Genomic DNA, 25,568 nt, shown 5'->3' with positions numbered 1-25,568 from the left:
GCTCCCTGATGATTTCCCATCGATCTCCATCAACACCCGTCGAAGCAATGAACCAAGGGCGAACGATAAAAAATAACCCAACACCGTCCTCCAAATTGTTTTGGGCCGGGCCAACGCGGGACACGTGCCGACACACGCAGCCGCATTCCTGAAGCGCCGCGCCCGCGCCGCGCCTTCAGGTGGCGACGCAGGCAGACGTCAACCCAAAGGCGAAAGATCTTCCCATGGACAGAGGAGGTTTGTCGGAGGAGGCGGTGGCCGACGCCTGCAAGGAGGGCGACCCCGCCACCAAGGTGGCGTGAGCGCTTTGACTCGGGGCGGGCAGGTGGGCTGGCGGGCCGGCGGGCCGCCTGGCCGGCTGCCGGGCCTTCTTGCCGTCCTTTCAACTGGCTTGTCGCCTTCAGGACTACATGATGCAGCAGACCATGCTGAGGGTGAAGGATCCCGCTCGCTCCCTGGACTTCTACACGCGAATCCTGGGAATGACGTCAGTGCGGAAGCGCCGCCGCGGGCCTCGCCGTGGCGACCGGCGCGCCGCTTGACCTCCCGCCTGCCACTGCGCGCAGGCTGCTGCAGAAGATCGACTTCCCGTCGGTCCACTTCAGCCTTTACTTCCTGGGTTTCGAGAACAAGGCCGACATCCCCTCCGACATCCGCGAGCGGACGGCTTGGACCTTTTCCCGACGAGCCACCTTGGAGCTGACCCAGTGAGTCCACGGTGCCAAAAACCTTTGTCACACAACCCCACCCCCAAAATAAATACAGAAATAAAATTCGACAGGATATTATTCATGTTGTGTAGGTAAGACCCAAGTTCTGACCAAACGGTCATAAGTCAAAATGTTTGTAAGTCGAAATCCATTCAAAAGGATGTATCGAGACTCAGAGGCTAAATGACTGGCAAACTCCCCCCTGCGGTGCCATCACGCGGTCGATTGCTGTGCTAGAGTGACATGCTGGCTGGCCAAAATTGTCGTACGCGTTGGTGGCCTGCTAAATTTTTAAAATGGAGCTTGTGGTCGTAAGTACTGGTGGCGGTACGTCGATCTGGTCGTAAGTTGGATGTTGCCTGTATTTGTTTGTCCGTCTGTCCCAGCAACTGGGGTTCCGAGTCCAACGGCGGTTTGTCTTACCACAACGGAAACGCCGACCCCATCGGCTTTGGTGAGATGGCAGCTGCTCTTTGTCCTCCTTTCAATGAAAAAAAAAAAAAAAAAAATGGCCGTGTTTTTGGAAAGCGTTTGTCTCTTTTGTTTGTTTGTCAAACGCCAAGGTCACATCGGCATCGCCGTGCCCGACGTCGGCATCGCGTGTCACTTGTTTCAATCTTTGGGCGTCAAGTTCATCAAGAAACCCCACTCGGGTAAATGGCAACACACCGCCAGTTTGAGTTCTTGGCTAGCTGGCTATCGAGCTAGCTAGCTATTCACGATCTAGCTCGCTAGCTATCTACTGGCGGACTCGCTATCGCGGATGAATCCCGTGGGGCTTATTCCCGATTTGCTTGCGCCGATGGTTTTGGCTCGTCGGCAGGCAAGAGGAAAGGTCTGGCCTTCATCCAGGATCCCGACGGCTACTGGATCGAGATCTTCACTCCGGACAAGATGGCGGCCTTGATGGCCCCTTGACGCCGAGCTTCGCCCCGACGTCTCGACCCGTCAAACGAGGTGACGTCATGGTGATTCAGCGGCGATCCCGCCATCGTGCAGACCCACTTGGCCAATAAATCTCAGTCTGATACTCTGTGACTGCAAAGTGTCCTTCAATGTTTTGAAAGGCGCTTAGAAATGAAATGTATGATAATGATGATTAAAAAGGAGACACAAGCCAGCGCCTTATTGTGCCGGTCCCAAGCCCGGATAAATGCAGAGGCTTGTGTCAGGAAGGGCATTTGATGTCATAGCTTGGCCAAAGCAAACTTCACCTCTTTGTCCACGCCTGAAGAGAAAAGCCTAAAGAAAAGATTATTATTATTACTAATAATAATATTATATTGCTATCTAGCTGGCTACCTTGGTAGCTATCTATTCGCTTACTGGCTATCTAGCTGGCTACCTAGCTAGCTACTTATCTGTTTGCTATCTATTAGCTATCTATCTATTAGTTATCTATTCGCTAGCTAGCTAGCTTTCTATCTATTTGAGTTACTTCTGGGTTGAGTGAACGCTGGCGCGCATGGCTGCTGCTGTTCACCCACAGAAAAACGTATCCCGTGGCTGTAAATGACCTTGAGAGTTTTGAAAGGCACTTAGAAATGAAATGTATTATTATTATTATTATTATTATTAAAAAGAAAAAGGAGCTGAGCATGCTTTTCCTAGTGCAGTTACAGCTATTGGCCAGTGAGGGCAGTAGCGATCCAAAGGGGACCGTGGTCTACGGCCGTGAGGAAGACTTATGTGACGTCATGACGCCGTACGTGCGTCCGGCGCCGCGCAGCAACATGTCGCTTCACGGAGGTTGGTTGTCACTTGCTAGCTTGCTTGTCCGCCTTCCCGCCGCCCGCCTTCCCGCTTGCCCGCCCGCCGTTTCCGAGACGCTTTTCGCGACGCTTTTGGCGACTGTCGCGGGACTTTAGCGAACTCTGTTCGCTTCGGTTGCCTCGGCTAACTTGAGCCGGTTTTTGCTAGCTCGCTCCGGACGCTCCGGGCCACCGCTCGGCGGTCGTCCCTAATCAATCGAATCCGAGTTCGACAGGGACATGTTGACCCGATCGTGAAATTCTGCAGTAGATGACCCAAAAATGCTGTCATTACAAGCAGGAAAGGAATTGATGAAAACGAGGGACTTTTCCCATTCGACCAGAAGCCTAAAATGCAGTGTGAGATTGTTGTGATTGTGATGTTGTACTGTTCGGAACACCCTTGGATGTTTGTGGAGTAACCCTGGCACGTGCCGGTCGGTCCCCATTGCATCCATACGCCATATATGTCATGTGATGATTCCACTTCGATTCGTCCTCCACACTTTGTCAATGGCAGTGAAGGAGTTATCTGGCTGGCTATCTATTAGAGGGCTGGCTAGCTAGCTATATGGCTATTTAGCTGGCCGGATGGCTAAATATTACCTCGCTAGCTTTCCATCTACAGTAAAGTCTCGTTATATCGATATCGGATATATTGATATTTTTCGCACTCCCTTGAATATCGATATAACGAGACTTTACTGTATTTGAGTTACTTCTGGGATGAGTGTGTGGCTGCCGCCGCTCACCCGCGGAAAAAACCTCTCCTGTGACTGTAAAGTGACCTTTTGAAAGGCAATCGGCGAACAGCGTTGGCTCGTTTCCCACCTATCTCGCGGCCATCTTTGCCGGCGGTATCGGCGCTGACCTTTTTGCGGTTCGTCCGGCGGCGCCAGAGGACGACGACTTTGAGTGGGAGCCCCCCAGCGAGGCGGAGATGAAGGTGATCCGGGCCCGCAAGGAGAGGCAGGACCAGATCAGCAAAGCCATGGGCGACTACCTCCTGAAAGGCTACAAGATGCTGGGCGAGTGCTGCCACGTCTGCGCCGTAAGTCGCTCGCCTGCCGGCGCCGCCGACGTTTGATTTCAGCGAGGGGGGGGGGTGCCTTTCTTTCTTTTTCTTTGCAGACCATCTTGCTGCAGGACCGCGCCCGCAAGAATTATTGCGTCTCGTGCCAGGAGCTGGACTCCGACGTGGACAAGGACGACCCCGGTAAGACGCCCGGGGACCCGTTTGGGAGTCGGCGGGCGGACCAGTGACAGCGCGCCCGCCGTGTCCCGTCAGCCCTCAACGCGCAGGCGGCGCTGTCCCAGGTGCGAGAGCGACGGCTGGCGGCTCGGTCGCCGGCGCCGCCCGACCCGGCCTGCGTCGCCGCCGCCGTCCCCCAACCCCGACCGGAGCACTGCGAGGGGGCGGCGACCGGGGGCAGGGCCGCCGCTCCCGCGCCGGCCGCACCGCCGGCGCCGCCCCCCGCCGCCGGCCCGGCCCCCGCGGGCGCCGCCGTCCCGGGTCCGGCCGCCCCCCGCCCGGCGCCGCCCAGCGCGGCCCGGCGTCCCGTCTTGCGGGACGCCGAGGAGGCGGTGCTGAGCAAGATGCGCTGGGCCAGCGGGCAGCTGCAAAGCTGCGCCTCCCTGGAGTCCAGCATCCAGCTGTGCAACCTGATCTCCAGCTGCGCCGCCTCCCTGCGGAGCCTGCGGGAGATCGGCCAATGAGGGGGCTTGACCCTTTGAACTGGGATGGGGGGAGGGGAAAACTCTGTTCTTTTTTTCTAAGTTATTTTCTCTTTTCCAACGATTTGCCCATTAAAATGGCTCTGCGGATGTTTCCATGGCAGCGTGTTGTCTGGTCACGTGACCTCCGCGCCCTTGAGATCGAGGCGCTCCTCTCCTGTTCAATTTGCTGTCGTTGCAAGATCCACCGACGCGCCCCCGGCAGTGTCCGCCAGAGGCCGCCAAAGGCAACGGTTGTGCAGCTCAAACGAAGCGAAACCACTGCGGACGGGCGGGCTCAACAAGTGTCGTCTGCTGGCGGCCCCTCAACACCCCTCAACACTTGGTATTTGCTAGCTATTCGCTAGCCATTGGCTAGCACTTCACTAGCTAATAGCTATGTATTCGCTACCTAGCTAGCTTGCTATTTATTTGAGTTACTTTGGGGTTGAGTGAACGCTAGCGCGTGTGGCTGCCGCTGCTCACCCACAGAAAACAACTGATCCTGTGACTCTAAAGTGACCTTGAGAGTTTTGAAAGGCGCTTGGAAATGAAATGGATTATTATTATTATTATTGACGTTTGACGTGCTTGTGGCATTCGCCCCTCAAGATGGCGGCGCGTCACATGGTCCGGTGGGAATCGAGGTCACGTGACCCGCGGTGACGGAATGAGGTGGCGACGTGACGCGTTCGTGAGACGGGTCGCGCGGTAAACGAAATTAGGCTTCGAGAAATGCACTTGGTGCCAAACTGATGTTTTCAAATGAGCAACCGACCTCATTGGTAACCGTGGCGACGGACAAGCTACCAAACAACTCAGCGTCCGACAAGTGGAGCAGTCAAAGCAGTTATGTCAAAGTCAGCTTTATTGTCAAATATGCTAATATGCATGACATACAGCACAGATGAAATTCCTGTCCTCTCGGACCCAGCGTGCAAGGCACTTAGCATGACTTTAACAAACATAATAAACATGAAAACGCCAATTTGCCGTTACAAAAACACTCACGCAATTCCTTTTTTATTTGATTTTATTTCATTGCATTTACTTTTATTTGATTATACTTAATTACATTTAATGTTATTTTATTTACATTAATGGAATTCAATTTATTTTTGTTTTATTGAACTCGTCGCTCGTTGGAGCGCGCTCACTTTCGTCCCTTTGGAAAATAAACATGGAAACGGCGACGATTTCCTTCCCTTTGTCGTCTTCGACCAACGTTTTTGTGTCAAGGTTTGCCACTTTAGTGACGGCTGACGAGGAGGCAGAAAGCGAAAAGTAAATGGCGCCAAAAACGTCATCGAAAACCGCCGGCTATTGTTTGTCTTTATTTCTGCTCGTTCTGGTGTTCGTCCGCTCACGGGGATGTAGCTCAGTGGTAGAGCGCATGCTTCGCATGTATGAGGTCCCGGGTTCAATCCCCGGCATCTCCATTTTTGGAGCAGCGACCCGAAAACGTGAACCGGGAGGGAAAAAAAGCAAGGAACTTCCATGAGTATTCTCAAAACAGTACCGGAGCGTTAATAACAAGCAAAACGTGTACTTTGGCAACGGAGTGGTCAATATTGCTTGTAAAAAGCCAATGTAGCAAATGTCAATTTGCTTCCGACAAATTGATTTCGGAATGGCAAAAAAAATGTCGTGGTTCCACTGGGGCTCGAACCCAGGACCTTCTGCGTGTAAAGCAGACGTGATAACCGCTACACTATGGAACCTAACTTGTCCTCCGTCGTCAAACCGCAGAATATAAAGAATAATCAGAGAGCGTAAAAGGCCGAATGAGGGACGTTGAATCCCTCCGCCGTTGTGTTGAATACATTGGTCGTGTCGCGCGGGACAAAACGTCGCCGCTGGTTCCACTGGGGCTCGAACCCAGGACCTTCTGCGTGTAAAGCAGACGTGATAACCGCTACACTATGGAACCTCGACGACGCAGAATCCGCTGCGGAAGCTGAAGAAGGGGACGGAAGTGCTCTTCGGTCACGCGATCGTACGTGTGTAGCGTCGTTGACGTCATGGAAGACGACCCGTCACCGGAAGGACGACAAAGTGGCGAAAAAGGGCGGGCCGGAGGTGCGCTCTGCTCTGCGTTCCCCGGTCGACCGAACGTGGCGGCGTCGGGGCTTGACGGCTCGGACCGGCTTTCCTAATGTGCCCTTCGCCGCCTCCTTCCAACCGTCGCGGTTGTCCAGTTCGCCACCCGGACACCCGAAGAACCGAGCCACAATCCCCCAAGGTGATCGGGATTTTCCACGTTCGTTGACCAAGAAACGTTCCCCCCAGAAAAGCTGCACATGTCATTCCCTTGGATGAGGGTGTGTCTGCGTCAACTTTATTCAAGTTAATACTGATAGCGACTGCCAAAATGTCCCCTGAAATGTCTTCCTTTGTCAAATCAAATCGAGTCGCAGGAAGGAAAATGACAAAGTTGAAAAGCGGGTGCAACGGCCACAAAACTCCACATGAGGGTGCTATGATGCGATCCCGACAGACAAAAACATTGTTCCTTGTCAGAACCACGCGGGTGTCCTCCTCGGCATCCTGCGGAGCGTCCTTTGAGATGACCCCCCACCCACGGGGCGCCTTCTCTTAGAGGCGGTCGCCGCGTCCCGGGTCCACCACCAGAACTTTGCACTCCCGCTTGGCGATCTTGTCCAGCGACAGAAGGCTCTTGTCCTGCGGCGGCAAGTAGAGCGGGCGGCCCACCGGAGAGCCCACCGGGGGCGTGATGGCCCGCCGCTCCACGGCGCTGCCCGTCCTGAGACGCACGTGCGAAGAGCGGGACGGTGACACGATCCCCAGGCAGGGATGGAAGGTCACGCGGCGCCGGCGGCGGCTGTCTCACCTCATGATGTGCGAGCGAGACGGCTGCTGGTGGGAGAAGGACTGGGAGCGACCCAAACTGGCCTGGTGGCGATCCAGCAGGTCTCGCATGGCCGGGCTGGACGGGCTGTTTTTACCTGAGGACAGAAGGCGCGTACTTGGGATGGACCGTCCGGACTTTGCGGGGGGCCGACAAATACGGAAATCGCACCCGGGGATTTTATGATGCGGACTCGGAGGCGCGCTTACGTGAAAGCGGCCTGGCGTCGGGTGGCGCGTTGGACACGGACGCCGTGAACTGCAGCTTGAGCTTCATGTGCTGACTGAGCTGAGAGGACAAAGCAAAGGGCGGGGTCATCCGGCGCCGGATCCATTCCCGCGTCGCTAACAGGTCTACCTCGTAAAGTCCCGGTCGGAGGACCTGGAAGGCCACGCTGAAGGTCAGAGTGCTGCCCTTCCGACATTGTCCCAGGTTGCTGAGGGGGCTGTGGCAGACCACCGCGGACGGCGACGCGCCCTCGCTTTGACCGCGCCCTGAAAACGCGACAGAAGTCAGTCGGATACGCGGCTGCGCCAAAGAAGCCCCAAAGCGCCCCCGATACCAATCCCCGACAAGGACGAGTCGGACTCAAACCGGAGAGCGGCAAAAACGGAGCCCACCCTCGGGAGTCCAGACCAGGCGCACGGACAGGAAGTCCTGCAGGTTGTTGAGCAGCACGTATTTGACCTTGAAGCGCTCCTTGACCTTCACGGTGCTGGGACAGCTGGCGGTCATCACGAACCTGGGCCGGTCCAGGCGGACGCTCGGCAACCTGACAAGGAAGCGGCGACCGTTGGGCTACGGATAGCCAACTGCGACGATCGCGGTCGGCGGGCGACGCTTGTACCTGTAGTGGGTGTAGATGCAGTTGGTGAAGGGCATCTTGGGAGTAGACCACTGCAACACGGCAACCAGAGGGACGTCCGTGCCCTGGGCACGAGGACGCCAACGTTGGGGAAACGGCGGAGTTTGCGGAATGGCCGATCGGCTCGACGGGGGGTCCGACGCACCTCGTTGGACTCGTCCTGCGGCACGTTGTCAAGGTGCAGCCGGAACAGGAAGTCGTGCTCCTCCAAGGTGCCGAGCATGCCGGGAAGGCGGCACGCGGCGCTGTCCACCTTGCAGAAGGACGCCATGCCCACCTCGCCCGAGCGGTGGCTGCGGCGACAGCGGCCCGTCACAATTGTTCACCCCCGCCCCTCCCGGCTTTGGCCACGCACCAAACGTTGTCCACCAGCAGCACGGAGCCGTCGGGCATGACGGGCAGGTAGGAGGCGTTGAGGTCCGGCAGAATCCGTACGTCCTGCACCCGCACCTCCTCCTGCGACGCCTCGTTGAGCACTGGACACCGCCGGCAAAAGCGCAAGGTCGGCGCCGGTTCGGAAGGCGAAGCGCCGTCCGTACCTTTGAGCGCCGCCAGGTGGCGCCCCGAGACGCTCATCAGCTTGCAGCGGACGGCCGGAGGCGGCAAAACGGTCAGGGTGGTGCTCACTAAGCGGAGACAAACGTGGACCGGCGTGAGGAAGGGCGGCCGGCAGCCATCGGAGGGACTTTGGGGCGGCGAAAGGGGGGCAAACCTTGAGCCTTGAAGGTGTTCAGGTCGTGTCTGAAGGTCAGCGAGGGCTCTCGTTGCTGCAGGACGCTCAAGTAGCCCAACTCCTGCACCTCGGCTCGCTCCGCCTCCTCCTTCCACACCGTCACCGTCACCTGGAGGGGGGCGCGGCGGCGCTGAGGCAGAGGCCTCCGAAGGCGGACCGCGTCGAGACCCGACGGGGGGGCGGGGCACCTTGACCTTGACCGTGCCGACGGGGAGTTGGTCCAAGGAGACGGTCAACGGGAAGACCACCTCGTCCGCCAGAACCATGGGCTCGTCCGGCGGGGACTGCGCGACGCGGCGCGACGCACAGAGAGGAGCGCTCAAGCGTCCGCGGCGCCGCTCGGGACCGCCCCCGGCACTCCACTCACCTGGATCGGAGCCGGCCCGCGCGAGTTGCGGATGAGCAGCGGCTTGCAGTCGCGGAAGGTCCGACATCGCGAGTCCACCCTGCTGCCCAAGGCGGCGATGGCCGCCTCCGCCGCCGCCACGTAGTCGTCGTCGGCGGCGTCGTCGCCGCCGCTGCCGGAGTCGTGGCGCCGGGCGGCCCGGTGGCGGCCGCCGTCCCCGGGACTCACGCTGGCCACGGCGCGCAGCGACCCGGCCAGTTCGCGCCAGGCGCGGCCCCCCCGGCTTTCCGTCCCGAAGGATGCGGCCGCGGCGCCCCCTGTTGGAGCCGCCACCGATGACAATACGGTCACTCGATTCAATTAAGAATGCTTGCGATAAATAATAAGAAGAAGAATCCATTTGATTGAAAAGCGCCTTTCAAAACTCTCAAGGCCACTTTACAGTCACAGGATCAGTTTTTCTGCGGGTGAGCAGCGGCAGCCACATGCGCCAACGTTCACTCAACCGGGAAGAACTCAAATAGATCAAGTTAGCTAGCTGGCTAATAGATAACTGGTAGATAGCTAGTAAGACAGCTAATCGATAGCTGGATAGGTAGCCACCAAGGGTGACCCCGTTCAACCGGGAATAACTCAAATAGATCAAGTGAGCTTGCTAGCTAGCTAATGGAAAACTAATCGGTAACTAGCTAGTTAGACAGCTAATTGATAACAAATAGATAGATAAAGCACATAAATGAAGTCAACACATCAAGGCAACAAAGTTGCATCTCCAACTGCTTCTTGTCACAAGGAGGGTACAGCAAGTGCTGAAGAATGAATGACTCTTTGTGTTGTCATATTATTTGTTGTTTTGACTTGAAGATGGCGCTGCGAGAGTGGCTGCCTTCCCAGCAGCTCCTGTATTTTGTTTTTCTACTTCTTTCTTTCCTTTCATAACTTTGCTGCGGTGTTATGCTTCCGGGTAGGGTGAGCGCTGCTGCGAATGGCTGCCGCTGCTCACCCACAGAAAAACTGATCCTGTGACTGTAAGGTGTCCTTGAGAGTTTTGAAAGGCGCTTAGAAATGAAATGTATTATTCTTATTATTATGATTGGGGGAGCGGCCTCGGCATCCCCCCCCCCCTTACCGGGGCCCGCCTCGGTCGGCGTTTCCTTGCCGGCGTCCTTGCGGCGCAGCACCAGCAGGAAGCGGACCGTCTCCCCGAGGTAGAGGTGGCTCCGGCGCGGGAGGCTTCGGTACCGGGCCGGCTCGGACAGGTCCGCGATGGGCACCGCCGGGAAATACATGAAGTACTCGCACTGCGACTCCATCGTCTGCACCATGGCGACGACGGGAGGGCGACGAAGAGAAACAATAGCGCGCCGGCGCGTCCCCGGACGGCCCCGGAGCGCCACCTGCCGGAGGCGACCTGCTAGCGCGACGCAGGTTGACGCGTGTGCGTGACGTCAGCTGTGTTGCCGAGCAGACAACAGCAGTCAAAAAAAGAGCGCACGTCGTGGATGAGAGCCAACGTCGTAGCATATTTAACTATTAGCTAGCTAGCTAATTTTCTATCTATTTGAGTTACTGCCGGGAATGAGTGTACGCTGGCGCGTATGGCTGTAAAGTGACCTTGAGAGTTTTGAAAGGCGCCTAGAAATCAAATGTATTATTATTGTCCTTGGGTGTTTTGAAAGGCGCTTGAAATAAAATGTATTATTATTATTTCATCGAGTGAAATGAAGCGTCCCGGAGAACCGGATGTGACGTAGGCCCCGTGAGAGAAAAATGCGGACGTCACCGCGCAGACTTGAAAATGCGTGGTGACGTGACTGAGCAGTTTCCCTCCGCGCTGACCGAGCTAGCCGGCCAGCTAGCTACACCTTAAGCTAGTCGGACATTCTTCCGCGCTCGCGGCTCATTCGCCTTCTTTGTTTTCGACGACAAAGGCAGGCGGAGTTGGGCGAACGGAGCAGCTCGTCGCTAAAGGTAAGCGGCGTCGCGGGAAGGCCCCGCTTGGTGTTTTGCCAAGCTAGCCGCATTTAGCTCCGCGGCTAGCGTCGCTTCGGACGCCTCCAAAGTTTGCGCGACGAGTGTCCGAGCCCAGCGGGGGTTCCGAAAGCGACGCGGTCGCCCCTCTTTCGCCCAAGCACGACCAAAGTCACTTTGGTGACACGCGGGGGGCTCATTGGGGGTGAAATCGGCGAAAGTGTGTTGCCGGCTTGAGGCCGTGACGTCAACGGCTTTCATCGCCTCTATTGCGTCAAACGACGGCTCGTCAGGTGGCTTCGTTGGGCCCGCAATGTCCCAAAAGTGAAGGCGCGACGTGCCGACCCCCGCCCGAGGCGCTCGCGCCGCCGACGAACCTTCACGTTGAATCTTGACCAGGTTGTGGCTAAGATGGAAAACTTCAACCTTTGCTTGATTGGCGTGGAGGGGGGTGGGCGGGACATGATCATCACATCGATCGTTGCAGTGATAGGAAAGCCTTTTCTTCCCCTGTGATCAATAGGAGTCGTGTCTTTACGGAAGAGCACCAGGGACAGCCTGAAAAAAAAGTGCAAATTTGCGATTTTCCAACTCGCCAATTTGCTACATTTAAAGTCACAAATTTGCTAGCAAGAGATGTTTGATCGGACATTGTGGACAAAGACTCGAACCCAGAAAGATTGTCTTTTCTGCCGGCAGGAGACGCAGCCATTCATGACAGACGCCCGAATTCTGCAGCCCTCTGCCAAGCTATTTATTGAGTGCATATGCAAATTTAAGTGATACATTAGTAAAACATGGTTTTTCTGGATTAGAATACCACAGCACCGGGCGTTCTGAGCGCAAACAGCCGTAAGCAATAAAACATTGTCTCTTCCGTGAACTGATACATTTGCAACCTGGCTAATGAGCTCTTCCTGTAAAAGTGTTTCAAGTCGTGAATTGCTTTGGCGATAAAGGAGTTTGCCAAGTCTTAAATTCCGTCCAAGGCCAGAACTCCTAGATGAAGACGACAGTGCGTTGACCTCAGATTGACCCTCGGTTGTCTGTGCTTCAGTTGCGTGTTGGAGTCCGACATCTTGTCTCTTGGCAGTGACCCACCCGGCGCTGGCCCGCTAGCGGCGCAAGATGTTCAACAAGTCGTTCGGGACCCCCTTCGGCGGAGCCTCGGGCGGATTCGGCACCTCCTCCACCTTTGGCCAGCAAAGTAAGTTTGCCAAGCGCTCGCCGCTTTCCATCATCACGCCGTCCTTGCGTGTGTGCAGACGCGGGCTTTGGGACCACGGGGGCGTTCGGCACGTCGGCGTTCGGGGCGACCGCCAACGCCGGAGGCCTTTTTGGGACCACGCAGAACAAACCCGGTTGGTAAAGTCCCACCGTCGCGCCATATGAGTCAAAACTTCTTCAGTGAGATTGATAGCTACCGAGCTATCTATCGACTTGCTATCTAACTAGCTACCTAGCTATCTATATTTGCTATTTAGCTAGCTATCTATCTATTTTCTATCTTGCTTGCTGGCTGGCTATCGAGCTGGTTAGCTAGCTATCTATCTATTTGCTATCTAGCTTGTCAACTGGCCATCTAGCCGGTCAGCTGGCTATCTATTAGTTATAGCTTGCTATTAGCTATCTATTAGCCGGCTTTCTATCAATTTGAGTTACTTCCGGGTTGAGTGAACGCTAGCGCGTTTGGCTGCCGCTGCTCACCCACAGACAAACGGATCCTGTGACTGAAGTGACCTTGAGAGTTTTGAAAGGCGCTTAGAAATGAAATGGATTATTATTATTTTTTCGTTGGGAGTTATTTTGCTATCTAGCTGGCTGGCTATATGTTATTTAGTTGTTGTTTTTTTTTGTTCTTTTGTTTATGTAGACATTAGTAAGAAATTGTGTGCTAAGTCTATTCTCTGTCTTTTCTGTAATACCGTACACTAGCTATCTAGCTGGCTAGCTATTGGCTTGCTAGCTAGCTTTCTAGCTATTTGTCTGTCTTCAATTTGAGTTATTTGCGGGTATATTAAGGCCCGCCTCCTTTTGCGATGCAGGCGGCTTGTTTGGCTCCAGCACATTCAGCCAGCCGGCGACGTCGTCCACCAGCACCAGTTTTGGCTTCGGCACCCCCGGCGCCACGTCCAGCAGCCTGTTTGGCAACACGGCGGCGGGCAGCGCGGCGGCCGGCGGGCTCTTCTCGCAGCAGAACAATGCCTTCAGCGCCAACAAGCCCGCGTCCTTTGGAAGTGAGTGGCACCGCCCGGCCCGCCAAATGGCCTCTCGCGCGGCTCTTCACGGGGTGCGAACGCAGGTTTCGGGACCGGCACCGGCGGCGGCGGGCTCTTCGGCGCCACCAACGCGGCCTCCAACCCCTTCGGAGGCGCCACGTCCCTGTTCGGCGGCTCGGGCTTCTCGGCCACGCAGCAGCCCGGCACCACCGTCAAGTTTAACGTGAGGCGACGGCGTCCGAAAGCGGGCGGCGGATTTCTTGCGCTGGCTCCAACGCCCGTTTGTGTCTTTCATGAAAGGCGCCGACGGGAAACGACACCATGGTGAAAGCCGGCGTCACCACCAACATCAACACCAAGCACCAGTGCATCACCGCCATGAAGGAATACGAGAACAAATCCCTGGAGGTGAGCCGGGCGACGCGCCAGCGTTCGTTCACTCAACCCAGAAGTAATTCAAATAGAGAGAAAGCTAGCTAATATATAGCTAATAGCTAGCCAGATAGAGAGCTAATACCCAGCCAGACAGCTGCTAGGTAGCCAGCCAGATAGATTGCTAGATAGCTAATCTATAGCCAGCCTAGACAGCTAATAGATAGCAAGCTAGTTAGATAGCTAGCTAGCCAGCCAGATAGATCGCTAATAGCCAGCTAGACAGCTAATATATATATATCCAGCCAGACAGCTCATAGATAGCAAATGGATAGCTAGCCAGGTAGATAGCCAGCCAGATAGCTAATATATAGCCAGCCAGATAGATAGCTAATAGTTAGCTAGCTAGCCAATATATAGCCAGCTTGATAGCCAGTTTGACATCTAACTCTATCTTACACAGTGGAATGCAAGCTAATAATCATACAAATGTTGTTTGTCGCGCGGCAGGAGCTGAGGCTGGAGGACTACCAGGCGGGACGCAAGGGGGCCGCCAACCAAATGCCGGCGGCGTCTGGCGGCCTGTTCGGCGGCGCGGCCCCCGCCTCCGCCGCCCCCGCCGGCCTCTTCGCCTCGGCGGCGTCCAACAACAACAACTTTGCCTTCGGGCAGAACAAGAGCACCTTTGGTCAAGGTGGGTCGGGCAACGCCGACGGCAGGGCGACGGGGCCCGAAAACGGCGCTTGACTTGTTGTCCCGCGGCAGCCTCGACGGGGGGCTTCGGCGGCACGGCGGGGGGCCTGTTTAGCCAGCCCAACCAGCAGCAGGCCGGCAGCCTCTTCAAGCCCTTCGGTCAGACCACCACGGCGCCCAGCGCCGGCTTTTCCTTCGGCAACACCAACACGCTGGGCCAGGCCGGCACCAGCAACATGGTGAGAGGATGCGGGCCGGAGGATTTGTCAGCCCGGCGCTACCAAAACTGCCTGCTAGCCATCTAGCTTGCTCGCTAGCTATCTATCCATTTGGCTAGCCATGGGGGAAGTTCCCATTTTAGCAACAAAAAAGAAAGAAAAGAATCCATTTGGCCGTTTTGGCACAATCCACCATCTCAACTTTTTTCCCCTCACAATTGGATGATCAAGTTTTTGCGCAATTCCCTTTGTGACACAATCTACAGTTTTTCACATAGTGGCCATTTTTACTGTACACTTATTTTTCTAGCTGTCTGTCTATCTAGCTTGCTATCTATTAGCTAGCTAGCTATCTGGCTGGCTTTCTAGCTAGCTATCGGTTAGCTAGATAGCTATCTGGCTAGCTATTAGCTATTAGCCAGCTTTCTATCTAATTGAGCGAATGCTGGCGCGCGTGGCTGCCGCTGCTCACCTACGGAAAGAACTTGATCCTGTGACTGTAAAGTGACCTTGAGAGTTTTGAAAGGCACTTTTAAGTGAAATTTATTATTATTATTATTATTATGATTCTATTTTCCCACGTGGACATTGTCTGGCCGTATCGCAGGGTCTGTTTGGCAACACGGCGGCGTCCCAGGCGGGCGGCCTGTTCGGCAGCGCTCAGACCAGCGCCTCCACCGGCTTCGGGGCCACCGGCGGACTCTTCGGCCAGGCCGGCGCCAGCTTCGGGAGCGCGGGCACTCAGGTGAGGGCGAGCGGCGAAACGGCTCAAAGTGACGCCTGGCTAACGCGTGGCTAACGCGTGGCTTCCCCTCTTCCAGCCCAGCCTATTTGGAAACAAAGCCGGCGGCTTTGGCGCCACCACCACCAGCGCGCCGTCCTTTGGCGCCGCCACTGGAATCTTTGGCAACAAGCCTGCGCTCACGCTGGGAACTGCGGCCAACCCCTCCACGTTTGGTAAGAACTTTTTGCTCAAACTATCTGTTAGCTATCTAGTAGCTAGCTAGCTAGCTTTTGATTTGAGTTATTCTGGGTTGAGTGAAGGATGGCCCTGTCTGGCCGCCGCTGCTCACCTGCAGAAATGACAGCTGGCTGGCTATCTATTGGATGCATATTGGCTAGCTAGTTGGCTATCTATTAGCTGGCTATCTGTTTGCTATCTATCCAGATAGCTATCAATTAACTGGCTAGCTTGTTAGCTGCCTGTCTGTTACCTATCTATTCGCAAGCTGGCTGGCTGGCTATCGCTCAGCTATCTAATCGCTAGCGAGCTCGCTTTTTATTTGATTTATTCCGGGTTGAGTGAACGCTGGCGCGTCTGGCTGCCGCTGCTCACCCGCAGAAAGACTTTTCCTGTGACTGTAAAGTGATCTTGAGAGTTTTGAAATGTCTTGTTATTTTTCGGCCATGACAGAAAGAGGCGACAAATTGTGGCCGTCAATTCTTCCAAAGCGGCCATTTTGTGATTGTTCCTTTATGTGGCGCGGGCAGGCTTTGGCGCAAACCCCACAGGAGGAACTCTATTTGGCAACAAGTCCACCACCGGCGGCCTCGGAACCGGACTGGGGAGCACCTTTGGAGCAGTGGGCGCCGGGACCACCTCCCTCTTTGGAAACAACCAGAACAAGTTGGGCTCCACGCTGGGAACCATCGGAACCTTCGGCACCGGCGGCTTCAACAGCGGCGCCGTCGGCTTCGGGGCGCCGCAGCAGGCCGTCGGTTAGCGTTGGCGCTAGCGTTTTTCCGTCCGGGGAGCCCTTCTTTCTGCCTCTCTGATTGCTGTCCCCCCTCCAGCGCTAACGGATCCCAACGCGGCGGCGGCCCAGCAGGCCCTGCTGCAGCAGCAGTTCAGCGTGCTGGCGTACTCGCCCTACGGAGACTCGCCGCTCTTCAGAAATTCATTGTCCGACCCCAAGAAGAAGGAGGAGGTGAGTGCGGCCAGCGCGCATGCTGGAAACTTGTGCTTTTGCTATCTATTCGCTGTCTAACTCGCTAGCTAGCTATTAGTTTTCTATTAGCTAGCTAGCTAATTTGAGTTATTCCCGGTAGAACGGGGTCACCGTTGCTGGCTCCCTAGCTAGCTCTATTTGCTATCGATTAGCTGTCTAGCTAGCTAGCTAGCTAACTAACTCGATCTATTTGAGTTGGTCCCAGTTGAACGGGGTCACCGTTGCTGGCTACCTATTTGCCATCAATTAGCTGTCTAACTAGCTAGCAACCTATTAGCTAGCGAACATGATCTATTTGAGGTATTCCCGCTTGAGTGAACGCTGGCGCACTGTAAAAATGATTTTGTTTGGCAGCGTCTGAAACCGACCAACCCGGCGGCCCAGAAGGCCCTGACCACGCCCACGCACTACAAGCTGACCCCGCGGCCGGCCACCAGGGTGCGCCCCAAAGCCTTGACCTCATCGGGCGGCTCCAAGTCGCAGCTCTTCGACGGCCTGGATGACGACGAGCCCTCGCTGACCAACGGCGCCTTCGTCCCCCGGTGAGCGGCGCCCAGGCGGCCGGCTGGCTCCGCCCACCCCACCCCCGCTAAGCCGCCATTTTCTTTTGCGTCGGCAGGAAAAGCATCAAGAAACTGGTGCTGAAGAACCTGAACAGCAGCCAGTACGGCAGTCCGGCGGGCAGAGACGGCGACGACTTGGCCTTGCTGTCGGCGTACCCTCAAAACGGACACAGGTCTCCTCCCACTCGGGCGCTTTCGTAGCTCGGCGGGGGCGGCGGGTAGATGCTCCAAATCCCAGTGGCCGCCATTTTGTCAAATGCCAAATTTGTTGTCGCTACCCAGAAAGGAGCGAGTGTAGGACAACGTCGCTCGGAAGGGAAGGAATCCGAGACCGGCGCAGTTCTCCGAACCAAACTGTCAGTCGCAGCTCACGTTTGCTGCCGAGAGAAGGACAAGCGCAACTCGCCAGTCTTGAAAGAATTGAGGAATCTGTTGATGAATAAACTTCCAAATTTCCGCCTTTGACAGAACGGGTTCAGGCTAAAATGAGACAAAATGGTTTCCGAGCCAAGATCTGATCAGACGAACATAGTTCAGTTGTGGAGGAATCGCTGATTTTTGCGCTCGTATCTGTCGGCAACGTTGGAGCGGATCATCAAAGGCGCCCGTGAAATTGCGCTAAATGAGCGGAAATGAGCAATGAGGGCGCGAGGTCAATTACCACCCTGACGACGCCAGGAAACGATAGCTCGGCGCCGACGGCCCGTCCCGCGTACCGCCGCGTAACGCTCACGACGCCGCGCCGGCTTGTCCCGCAGTCAAACGGAGGACGAGGAGTCGAGGGCGGCGCCGGTTGCCGCCGAGGACCCGGAGGTCACGCACTTCTACGTCAACCCCATCGCCAAGCCCGTCCCGCAAGGTCGCGCCCCCGGCGTCTCGCAGGACACCATCTGCGAGCTCAACGTGCGCAAGGCCGCCGGGACCGCCCTGGAGGTGAGCCGCGGGCCCAAAAGTCACTTCTTTGGCACGATTCCCACTTGATCTCCCTTTCACTTCGCGGTGCTATCTTTGTGACTGCTTTATTTTCCTGTCTAGGATAGTTGTCAATGTTAAAGGACAACCGACAGCATTTTTTGTTTCCAAAGTGACATCGGAAAAATGTTGTTGTTTTTTTTGCATGTGTAATAGCCAAAACCCGCAGGCTGATATTTTGAGTCAAAGGCAAAACGCCAATCAAAATGACTTCAAGTGTCCCAAAAGTGCCACAAAATGAGCTCGGAAGTGGGCAGATTGAGAAAGTCCCGCCCCCTCGTTCGGCACTTCACGCCAGGGTACTCCTTCACAAACTGCCTTGCTCCAGAATCAAAACAATGGCATCAGATTGGGAGAAGATGCTTTCTTGTTACTCATCCACTTACACTCGTGAATAGGACTCAAATCGTTCTGAATCGATGAAAGAAGTCCTTCCGTGTCAACAAAGCGACGAAACTGCTGAAGGACACGACGTATGAAGCAATATAGCGTCAACTTGCGTGATTTGTGGCATATGAGGACACGAATAACAAATCATAAGCGACGAGATGTCAACATGGATGCAGATTGTTTCCTGGTTTGGCATGCAAAACGTTGTATTCGCTCATGTGCGCCCCCCCAGTTAAGCAGCGAGGATGCGTCAGCATCCTTGGGTGAAGAGTCCCTGCAGGAGGAGCGAGATGACGTCTTGCACGATTCCAAGCAGCCTCCTCACCCGGCGGGTGCGAAGCGACTCGCCCACCCTCCCCCCCTTTTTGCGCCCCGCCCCCTTTTGACCTTGTCGCTCGTCGCCCGCAGCCATCGTGCTGAGGCGCGCGGGTTACTACACCATCCCTTCCATGGACGAGCTGGCCGACATGGTGGACGACAGCGGCGAGTGCCTGGTGGACAACTTTACCGTGGGCAGGAAAGGTGACGGCGACCGCCGGTCCGCGCCGCCCGTGACCGGACGCTCAAACGGACGCGTTTCCCCACCCCGCCCAGGTTACGGCTCCATCTTCTTTCCCGGCACGGTGAACGTGACGGGCCTGGACCTGGACCGGATCGTTCACTTCAGGCGCAAAGAGGTCATCGTGTACCCGGACGATAAGAACAAGCCGGCCGAGGGCGAGGGCCTCAACAGGTGCGTGATCCGGGCGTCGGCCGCTTAGCTTCCGCCCACCGCGCGTCTCTGGCCCGGGCGCAGGCGGGCCGAGGTCACCCTGGACGGCGTTTGGCCCAACGACAAGACCAGCCGCACGCAAATCCGAAGCCCCGAGCGGCTCGCCGACATGAACTACGAAGGGCGGCTGGAGAAGGCGGCGCGCAGGCAGGGAGCGCGCTTCCTGGAGTACCGGCCCGAAACCGGTTCCTGGGTCTTTGAGGTGCGTCTCGGGGCTGGGGGGGCGGGGCGGGGCGGGGCTTGGTTTCATTTGCGATCTTGGCCCCCGGTGTCCCAGGTGGCCCACTTCTCCAAGTACGGACTGCAGGAGTCGGACGAAGACGACGAGGTTCCGCTCAAGACGGACCCCAAGAAGCCGAAGACCATGCTGGCGTTCCCCCCGCCGCAGCTCCCCGCCAAGGCCCAGGTCGCCGACCCGGCCCAGTTGGACAGCGACATGGCCGACGTGGCCGCGCGCGGCTTCCTGGCGGAAAGCGAGGACGACGGCGAGGCGGCGCTCGAGCAAGACGGCGTCTCGGCGTCGGCCCGCGCGGCGTCCTCCCTGGGCATCAACCCGCACACCCTGCAGGTGAGCCTCGGTCGCCGCCGGTTCCGGGCCTCGACTGTGACGCCCGTTCCGCTTTAGATCATGAAGGCGTCGCTGTTTGCCGACGACGAGTACGAGGACGACTTGTTCCGGGAGCGGGCCGAGTTCTGCTCGCCGGGACCGCCCTCAGGTAGGAACCGGAAGCGCGGTTCCGGCGGGATGCGCCCACGACGCGAGTCTGAAGCGTTTTTTGCGCCAGCGGGGGGTCTCTTCCAGGCTCGCTTTTCTTGGGCGCCGCCACCCGTCGCCTCCTCCTTCTCGCTGCCCCCCAAGCCGGCGGAGCTCCCGGTGAGAACGGTGGGGGTCCGGCGCTCGGGAGGCCCCGTTCCCCTGGAGGACTCGGTCACCTTGGGAAAGGCAAGACGCCGCTCGCCCACTTCCTGACCGCTAAAAAGTGAGCGAGCGGGCGGGCGTATGGTGAGCCCGTTTTTTTTTCGTGCCGGCAGGGAAACTTGCTGATGGACGCGGGTTTGTACGTGGGGCGCTCGTTCCGGGTGGGCTGGGGTCCCGGTTGGACGCTGGCGCACTGCGGCCGTCGGCTCGGCCGCCGGGGGTCCGGCGACGCCGACTTTGCCTTCCTGCCAAAAGCGGCCAGCGGTAAACCGTAAGCGCCCGGCGCCGCCTTCCCCCGCAGCGCCCGAATGGCGAGCGACCCGCTTTGTTTGTTTGGCGCCGCCGGCAGGCTCGCCGAGACCCCCTACCAAGTGTTTGTGGAGCGGCTGGTGGGCCTGCCCGAGGCCGGCCGGGAGCACGAGCGAGAGGTGCTGCGGCGCCCCCTGGACATCTGCTTGGACCACTGCGCCGTCAGCGCCGACGCCCCCGGTTGCCCGCTCGTCCGCCCGCAGCCCGGCGCGGCGGCGCTGAGCGCCTACGCCGATTGGATCTCGGAGCTCAGCCGCGAGCTGGAGGACGCCGACCGTAAGAGACGCCGTCCGTCCGTCAGTCCGTCCCTTTCGCCGCTCACGGCGCCGTTTGGCGCGTCCTCAGCGGCGCTGGCCCACTGGCGGGAGGCGTGGACCCTGTGCCGGGCCCTGTGGGGGCGGGGGCCGCACGCCGAGCCCCCGGGCCGCTACGAGCGGCAGCAGGAGAGGAGGCGGGCCTTCTCCGCCTGGCTCTCGCGAGGCAGCGCCCGGCGGGTGGAGGAGGAGGCGGCGCGGGCGGGCCGCGGCCGCCGCGCCGAGGCCGTCTTCAGCTACCTGACGGCCAACCGCGTCAGCGAGGCCTGCCGCCTGGCGCAGGAGGAGGGTGAGCTAAGGCGTCGATCCCGCCTCATTTGGACCCTCGCTAACCCGCGGCCGTTGCGGCGCCAGGTGACCACCGCCTGGCCCTGCTGCTGTCGCAGGGCGCCGGCTCGCAGTACGCCCGCGACCTGCTGGGCCTTCAGCTGGCCGACTGGCACCGCACGCAGACCGACGCCTACCTGACGGAAGAGCGCCTGCGGATCTTCATGCTGCTCGCCGGAAAGCCTGTAGGTGGCAGCACTTGAAAGAACTCCTCTGAGTGGCTTGCTATCGTTCCACTCTTGTTAAAGCGCTACCTTATTATCATATGCTAGCTATTTGCTATCTATTAGCTCTAACTGCCTAGCTAGCTGCCTGGCTATCTAGTTAGGCATCTATTGGCTATCGATTGGTTAGCTTTCTATCTATTTGAGTTACTTCCGGGTGAGTGAACGCTGGCGCGTGTGGCTGCCGCTGCTCACCCACGGAAAAACTGATCCTGTGACTCAAGTGACCTTGAGTTTTAAAAGGCGCTTACAAATGAAATGGGTGATTATTATTATAATTCTTATTAATCACGATGTGTTTGTCGTCGGCGCAGGTGTGGCAGACGTCGGAGTCGGTGGTGAACGCGTGCTCGCAGCTGGACTGGAAGCGCTGCGTGGCCGTTCACCTGTGGTTCGCGCTGCCCCCCACCGCCACGGTGGCCGACGCCCTGGCCGAGTACCAGGATGCCTTCCAGGTGAGCCCCGCCCACCTCGCCGACGCCCGCGGTGGCCATTCGCCATGTGTCGTTCGCAAACGAGCTGGCTCTCTGAAGTGAACCGGGAGAGCCGGCCGGAAATGGGAGCCGACTGTTTTTGTCCTCTATTCCCCGCCCCCGGTCTTCGGTTAAAGCCGCACGCGATTGGTCGAGGAGGGAGGGGAGATTTACAGACACATGCAGCAGTGAGATGGAGGGAGGGCGTGAGGGTAGACGGGTGGACAAATGTTATCACATTATGCTGTAATTATTATTCAACGATGATATTTTATTAGTAGTTGCTATGATAGCGTTTTTAATATGAAAAGCAAATGAGTGACAGCTGCTCATCAGACCAGAGTCACCACAGCATCCACTAACTGCACATGTAAATCAAGCTATAGAAATACAAATATTTGATAGTGTATTTTTTACATGAGTAATTCGTTTTTCCACATTATTTGACGTGATTTTTGGTAGTTAATTAATTTAAGCAACAACAAAAACTGAAGAGCCATTTGGGAGCCAAAAGAGCCGGCCGGCTCTTTTTAGTGAGCCGAGCCAAAAGAAGCGGCTCTCTGAAAAGAGCCGCAAATCCCATCACTACTTGCGATCTATTAGCTAGCTGGCTCGCTTTGTATCTATTTGAGTTACTTCTGGGTTGATTGTTTTTCACACAATTTGACATGATTTTTGGTAGTTAATTAATTGAAGCAACAAAACAAACTGAGGAGCCAAAAGAGCCGACCGGCCGGCCGGCCGGCTCTTTTTAGTGAGCCGAGCCCAAAGAATTCGCATGACGAGTGGGCCGTTGTCGGTGGGTGGCCCCCACAGGGATCGTGCCAGGCGGGCAAATACGCCTGCGCCCCGCTGCCGCCTCACCTGGAGGAGGAGGAGGAGCCCTCCGGCACGGCCGACCGAGAGCGTGACGACCAGCGGCGGCCTCTCTACGACGTCTGCTTCCACCTGCTCAAACTCTACAGCGACCGGTACGCCCGCCGCCCCGAATTGGGCGAGCGAGGCCTTGAGGTTTGACGGCCTCTCGCGTCGCCCCCGCAGGCACTACGGCTTGCAGCGGCTGTTGGAGCCTCTGAGCGCCACGCGGGAGCGTCTGGACTTCCGGCTGAGTTGGCACCTTTGGGGCGTCCTGCAGGCGCTGCACTACAGCCACCTGAGCGCCGGGCGCCAGGGCCTGCTGCACGCCAGCTACGCCGCCCAGCTGGAGAGCGCCGGACTTTGGCACCTGGCCGTCTTCGTCCTGATGCACATCCCCGAGCACGCGTACGTTCCCGCCCGCCGCCGCGTTCCCCTTTTCGGTGACCTATCGCGTGACCCGCCCGCGCCCCGTCGTCCAGCCAGCGCGAGCGAGCGGTGAAGGCCGCGCTGGGCCTGCACTGCCCCCTGCAGGAGACGGACGAGTCGCTGAGCAGGGAGCGCTTCCTGACGGAGCGCCTGCTGGTCCCCCGGCGCTGGATCCACCGGGCCAAGAGCGTCCGCGCCCGCCACTGCGGCGACAGGCGGCGCGAGGCGCTGCACCTCTACCGCGCCGGCTGCTGGAGCCGCTGTCACCGCCTGCTTGTGGCGCACTTGGCACCCGGTCAGACCTCCCCTTTACACACTTTGCGCACCTTGATTCATGGGGGGGGGGGAGGCGAAAAAATAATCAGCATAATACTTTTCAAAACTCTCAAGGTCACTTGACAGTCACAGGCTTCGTTTTTCTGCGGGTGAGCAGCGGCAGCCACACACGCCAGCGATCACTCTTCCTGGAAGTCACTCAAATAGATAGGAAGCTAGCCTGCTTGCCAATAGCACGCTGGATATGTTTCTAGCCAGCTAGATAGCAAGTAGAGAGCTAGCTCGCTAGACAGATAGCCCGCTAACTAATAGATAGCTAGCTAGCCAGCTAAATATCTAGTCAACTAGATAGCAAGTAGAGAGCGAGCTAGATCGATATATAGGTAGCCAGCTAGATAGCAAGTAGAGAGCTTATGTTTATGTAACGATATACTCCAAATTGCGAGCGTTGCAATTGGAGCATTTCTCCTAACTCGCCCTTTTTGTTTTCTTCTTAGATTGCATCATCAACGGCAACCACGACGACTTGCTGGAGTTTTTGGAGGGGCTGGCGCTGCCCGAGCGCAGCGCCAGCATCCAGGATTGGGAGACGGCCGGCAAGGTCTACCTGGACTACATCCTGGTCACCAACGCCGTACGGGCCGTTCAGCAGGTCCGTATCTCCGTCCGTCGATTGGTCGCCGCGCGATGACGAACGACATTGGTTGCGTTCCAGGCGGAAAGCGGCGACGGCGACGACGGCGGCTACCAGCTGGAGCGCCTTCACACTCAAGTGACGTCTTTGTGCGACAGGATCCAGCTCCTCCCGTGCCAGGGCGCCAGAGACCGCTTGGCGCAGTCAGGTCTGCAAAATCCTTCCGTTGACTTTTTTCACTGCCTCGACTTACGCAGAGCCCTGGCGAACCAACTTTGCCGCTTACGAATGTGACAATTTGATGTTGGCAAAGAAACTATTTTCCGGGATAAGCAACAATGAGTGATGTGTCGTTCACCAACGAGCCCATTCTCCAAACAAGGAAATGGCAGCCCACTTTTTTGTCCTCTATTCCCCGCCCCCATTAATAATAAAGTATTTCCATTCTGATCAACCCAGCTAAACACAACGCAATTGATGAGGAACCAGGTAAAATGATGGCCGAGAAAGCACGGCAACTTCACTCGGATATCGTCAAGAGGCAATCTGGACGTTTGTCATCCATTGATGATTTCAAGGCTAGCCACGGATGGTTCGAAAACTTTAAGCGTCGTACAGGGATTCAAAGTGTCATTTGTCAGACGGCCAGTTCTGACGCTAAAGCTTACAAGGAATCATTCCTCAAGACGGTGGAAGAAGGAGGCTACGTTCCTCATCAAGTGTTTCATGCTGATCAAAGCGGCCACTCCATTCCATTAAGCCATCAACGACCATCACAAAGGTCAATAAAACCACTTTATTATACCGTACAGTTTATTTCTTTAATTACAATACAATAGCACATTTATTACACATAAAATACGGTCTATTTTGTGTAGTTTTAAGGCTTAGAAAATTAGAAAGTAGATGTTTTAGGGGGACGTGGGAACGGATTATTCTCATTTTAATGGTTTCCTATGGGAAATTAATGTTTGGGATGCACACTTTTCGCCATTTCTCACGCAAACATCTGAGTAAGAATGAGTGAGTTTGTTTGTTTGTTTGTTTCTTTTTTGGGCACGTCTCCTCAGAGATGGCCAAGTGCGTGGCCAACATCCTGCGCGTGGTGCTGAGTTTGCGGGGCGGCGCGGGGACGCCGCAGCAGCTGGCGCCGCACCTTGCCCGGCTGCCCGTGCCCGAGGACTACGCCCTGGAGGAGCTGCGAGGTCTGACCACCTCGTACCTGCGCCAGCTCGTGGTCGGCCAGTGAGGGCCGATCGCCATCCGTGCACGCTTTCAGCTGAGCTAAATCAAGGCCACTGCGGCGTGTCCGTATGGAAGCGAAGGCTTCCCATCAATGCTATCTTTGCCATGTTCGATGGATCCAAAAGTGTCCCATATGCTCTATTTTTGTAGACTTTTGTTGAGGCTTTTTGTGCGTGTGTGTCTTTTGGAGTGTTTGTAAGCGAGCAACTCCAAGTCAACCTTTTGAACATGTCGTCGCCGTTTTGAAAGGAACGTCACCCGATTTCATGTGACTTTTTTTTTCTCTCTGTGCTGAAAATGACTTTTGTACAAAAATGGACGACAAATGCGTCATTTTTGTGATGACCTCATGGCGTCGTTTGTGTATCCAAACAATTTGAATAAAGCCTGGTAGCAAGCGATGATTTTTTTTGACATCAAATAGTTGCTTGTGTTACTAACGTCCCACCTGAAGAAC

The 25,568-nt window shown here is 56.6% G+C and overlaps 4 protein-coding genes and 3 non-coding genes across 10 annotated transcripts; 4 read left to right on the top strand and 3 right to left on the bottom strand.

The window, feature by feature from the left end:
- Window positions 1-74: 74 nt before the first annotated feature.
- LOC148886969 (lactoylglutathione lyase-like) lies at window positions 75-1,745 on the top strand. The gene is made up of 6 exons (XM_089017021.1): window positions 75-293; window positions 405-487; window positions 567-707; window positions 1,097-1,164; window positions 1,274-1,363; window positions 1,534-1,745. The coding sequence occupies exons 1-6, from the start codon at window positions 225-227 to the stop codon at window positions 1,626-1,628; spliced, it is 546 nt and encodes a 181-aa protein (XP_088873147.1). The 5' UTR covers window positions 75-224; the 3' UTR covers window positions 1,629-1,745.
- A 575-nt stretch (window positions 1,746-2,320) lies between these two features.
- Window positions 2,321-4,290, top strand: znrd2 (zinc ribbon domain containing 2). The gene is made up of 4 exons (XM_089017018.1): window positions 2,321-2,459; window positions 3,361-3,512; window positions 3,593-3,677; window positions 3,750-4,290. Exons 1-4 carry the CDS (start codon window positions 2,408-2,410, stop codon window positions 4,175-4,177), a joined length of 717 nt encoding a protein of 238 aa, XP_088873144.1. The 5' UTR covers window positions 2,321-2,407; the 3' UTR covers window positions 4,178-4,290.
- Window positions 4,291-5,541: 1,251 nt separating this feature from the next.
- trnaa-cgc (transfer RNA alanine (anticodon CGC)) lies at window positions 5,542-5,613 on the top strand. Its single transcript has one exon. It is a non-coding gene; the product is annotated as a tRNA-Ala (tRNA).
- A 209-nt stretch (window positions 5,614-5,822) lies between these two features.
- Window positions 5,823-5,895, bottom strand: trnav-uac (transfer RNA valine (anticodon UAC)). The gene has a single exon. It is a non-coding gene; the product is annotated as a tRNA-Val (tRNA).
- Window positions 5,896-6,031: 136 nt separating this feature from the next.
- trnav-uac (transfer RNA valine (anticodon UAC)) lies at window positions 6,032-6,104 on the bottom strand. The gene has a single exon. It is a non-coding gene; the product is annotated as a tRNA-Val (tRNA).
- A 148-nt stretch (window positions 6,105-6,252) lies between these two features.
- On the bottom strand, window positions 6,253-10,669 carry LOC148886964 (trafficking protein particle complex subunit 14-like). Of its 4 annotated transcripts, XM_089017835.1 has the most exons (13): window positions 10,117-10,669; window positions 9,009-9,304; window positions 8,830-8,925; window positions 8,621-8,750; window positions 8,448-8,534; window positions 8,264-8,384; window positions 8,054-8,201; window positions 7,891-7,973; window positions 7,664-7,815; window positions 7,401-7,537; window positions 7,253-7,331; window positions 7,026-7,140; window positions 6,253-6,938 (listed from the first exon to the last, which is right to left on the bottom strand). In XM_089017835.1, the coding sequence occupies exons 1-13, from the start codon at window positions 10,310-10,312 to the stop codon at window positions 6,770-6,772; spliced, it is 1,809 nt and encodes a 602-aa protein (XP_088873961.1). In that variant the 5' UTR covers window positions 10,313-10,669; the 3' UTR covers window positions 6,253-6,769. The 4 variants fall into 4 exon arrangements, 3 of the variants coding, with proteins under 3 accessions (XP_088873961.1, XP_088873960.1, XP_088873962.1); XM_089017834.1 differs by having other exon boundaries at window positions 7,253-7,537; window positions 8,264-8,534; XR_016117970.1 differs by lacking the exon at window positions 6,253-6,938 and having other exon boundaries at window positions 7,080-7,140; window positions 7,638-7,815; window positions 8,264-8,534.
- A 132-nt stretch (window positions 10,670-10,801) lies between these two features.
- Window positions 10,802-25,518, top strand: nup98 (nucleoporin 98 and 96 precursor). Its single transcript, XM_089017833.1, has 33 exons — window positions 10,802-10,958; window positions 12,052-12,165; window positions 12,224-12,319; window positions 13,004-13,195; window positions 13,261-13,400; window positions 13,478-13,585; window positions 14,060-14,243; window positions 14,315-14,481; window positions 15,068-15,205; window positions 15,282-15,417; window positions 15,952-16,179; window positions 16,255-16,388; window positions 16,764-16,951; window positions 17,029-17,145; window positions 17,731-17,905; window positions 18,567-18,666; window positions 18,743-18,856; window positions 18,929-19,067; window positions 19,131-19,308; window positions 19,384-19,674; window positions 19,732-19,822; window positions 19,892-20,049; window positions 20,139-20,296; window positions 20,375-20,610; window positions 20,680-20,937; window positions 21,003-21,160; window positions 21,514-21,654; window positions 22,489-22,643; window positions 22,714-22,935; window positions 23,010-23,251; window positions 23,730-23,884; window positions 23,948-24,074; window positions 24,937-25,518. Exons 2-33 carry the CDS (start codon window positions 12,087-12,089, stop codon window positions 25,113-25,115), a joined length of 5,184 nt encoding a protein of 1,727 aa, XP_088873959.1. The 5' UTR covers window positions 10,802-10,958; window positions 12,052-12,086; the 3' UTR covers window positions 25,116-25,518.
- Window positions 25,519-25,568: the final 50 nt, after the last annotated feature.

This window comes from Hippocampus bargibanti, linkage group LG16, assembly GCF_051943395.1.
Source record: "Hippocampus bargibanti isolate YZ-2025 linkage group LG16, ASM5194339v1, whole genome shotgun sequence".
Classification (NCBI taxonomy): domain Eukaryota; kingdom Metazoa; phylum Chordata; class Actinopteri; order Syngnathiformes; family Syngnathidae; genus Hippocampus; species Hippocampus bargibanti.
Note: the sequence above shows the minus strand (reverse complement) of the source record. Positions and strands in the feature narration are given on the sequence as shown.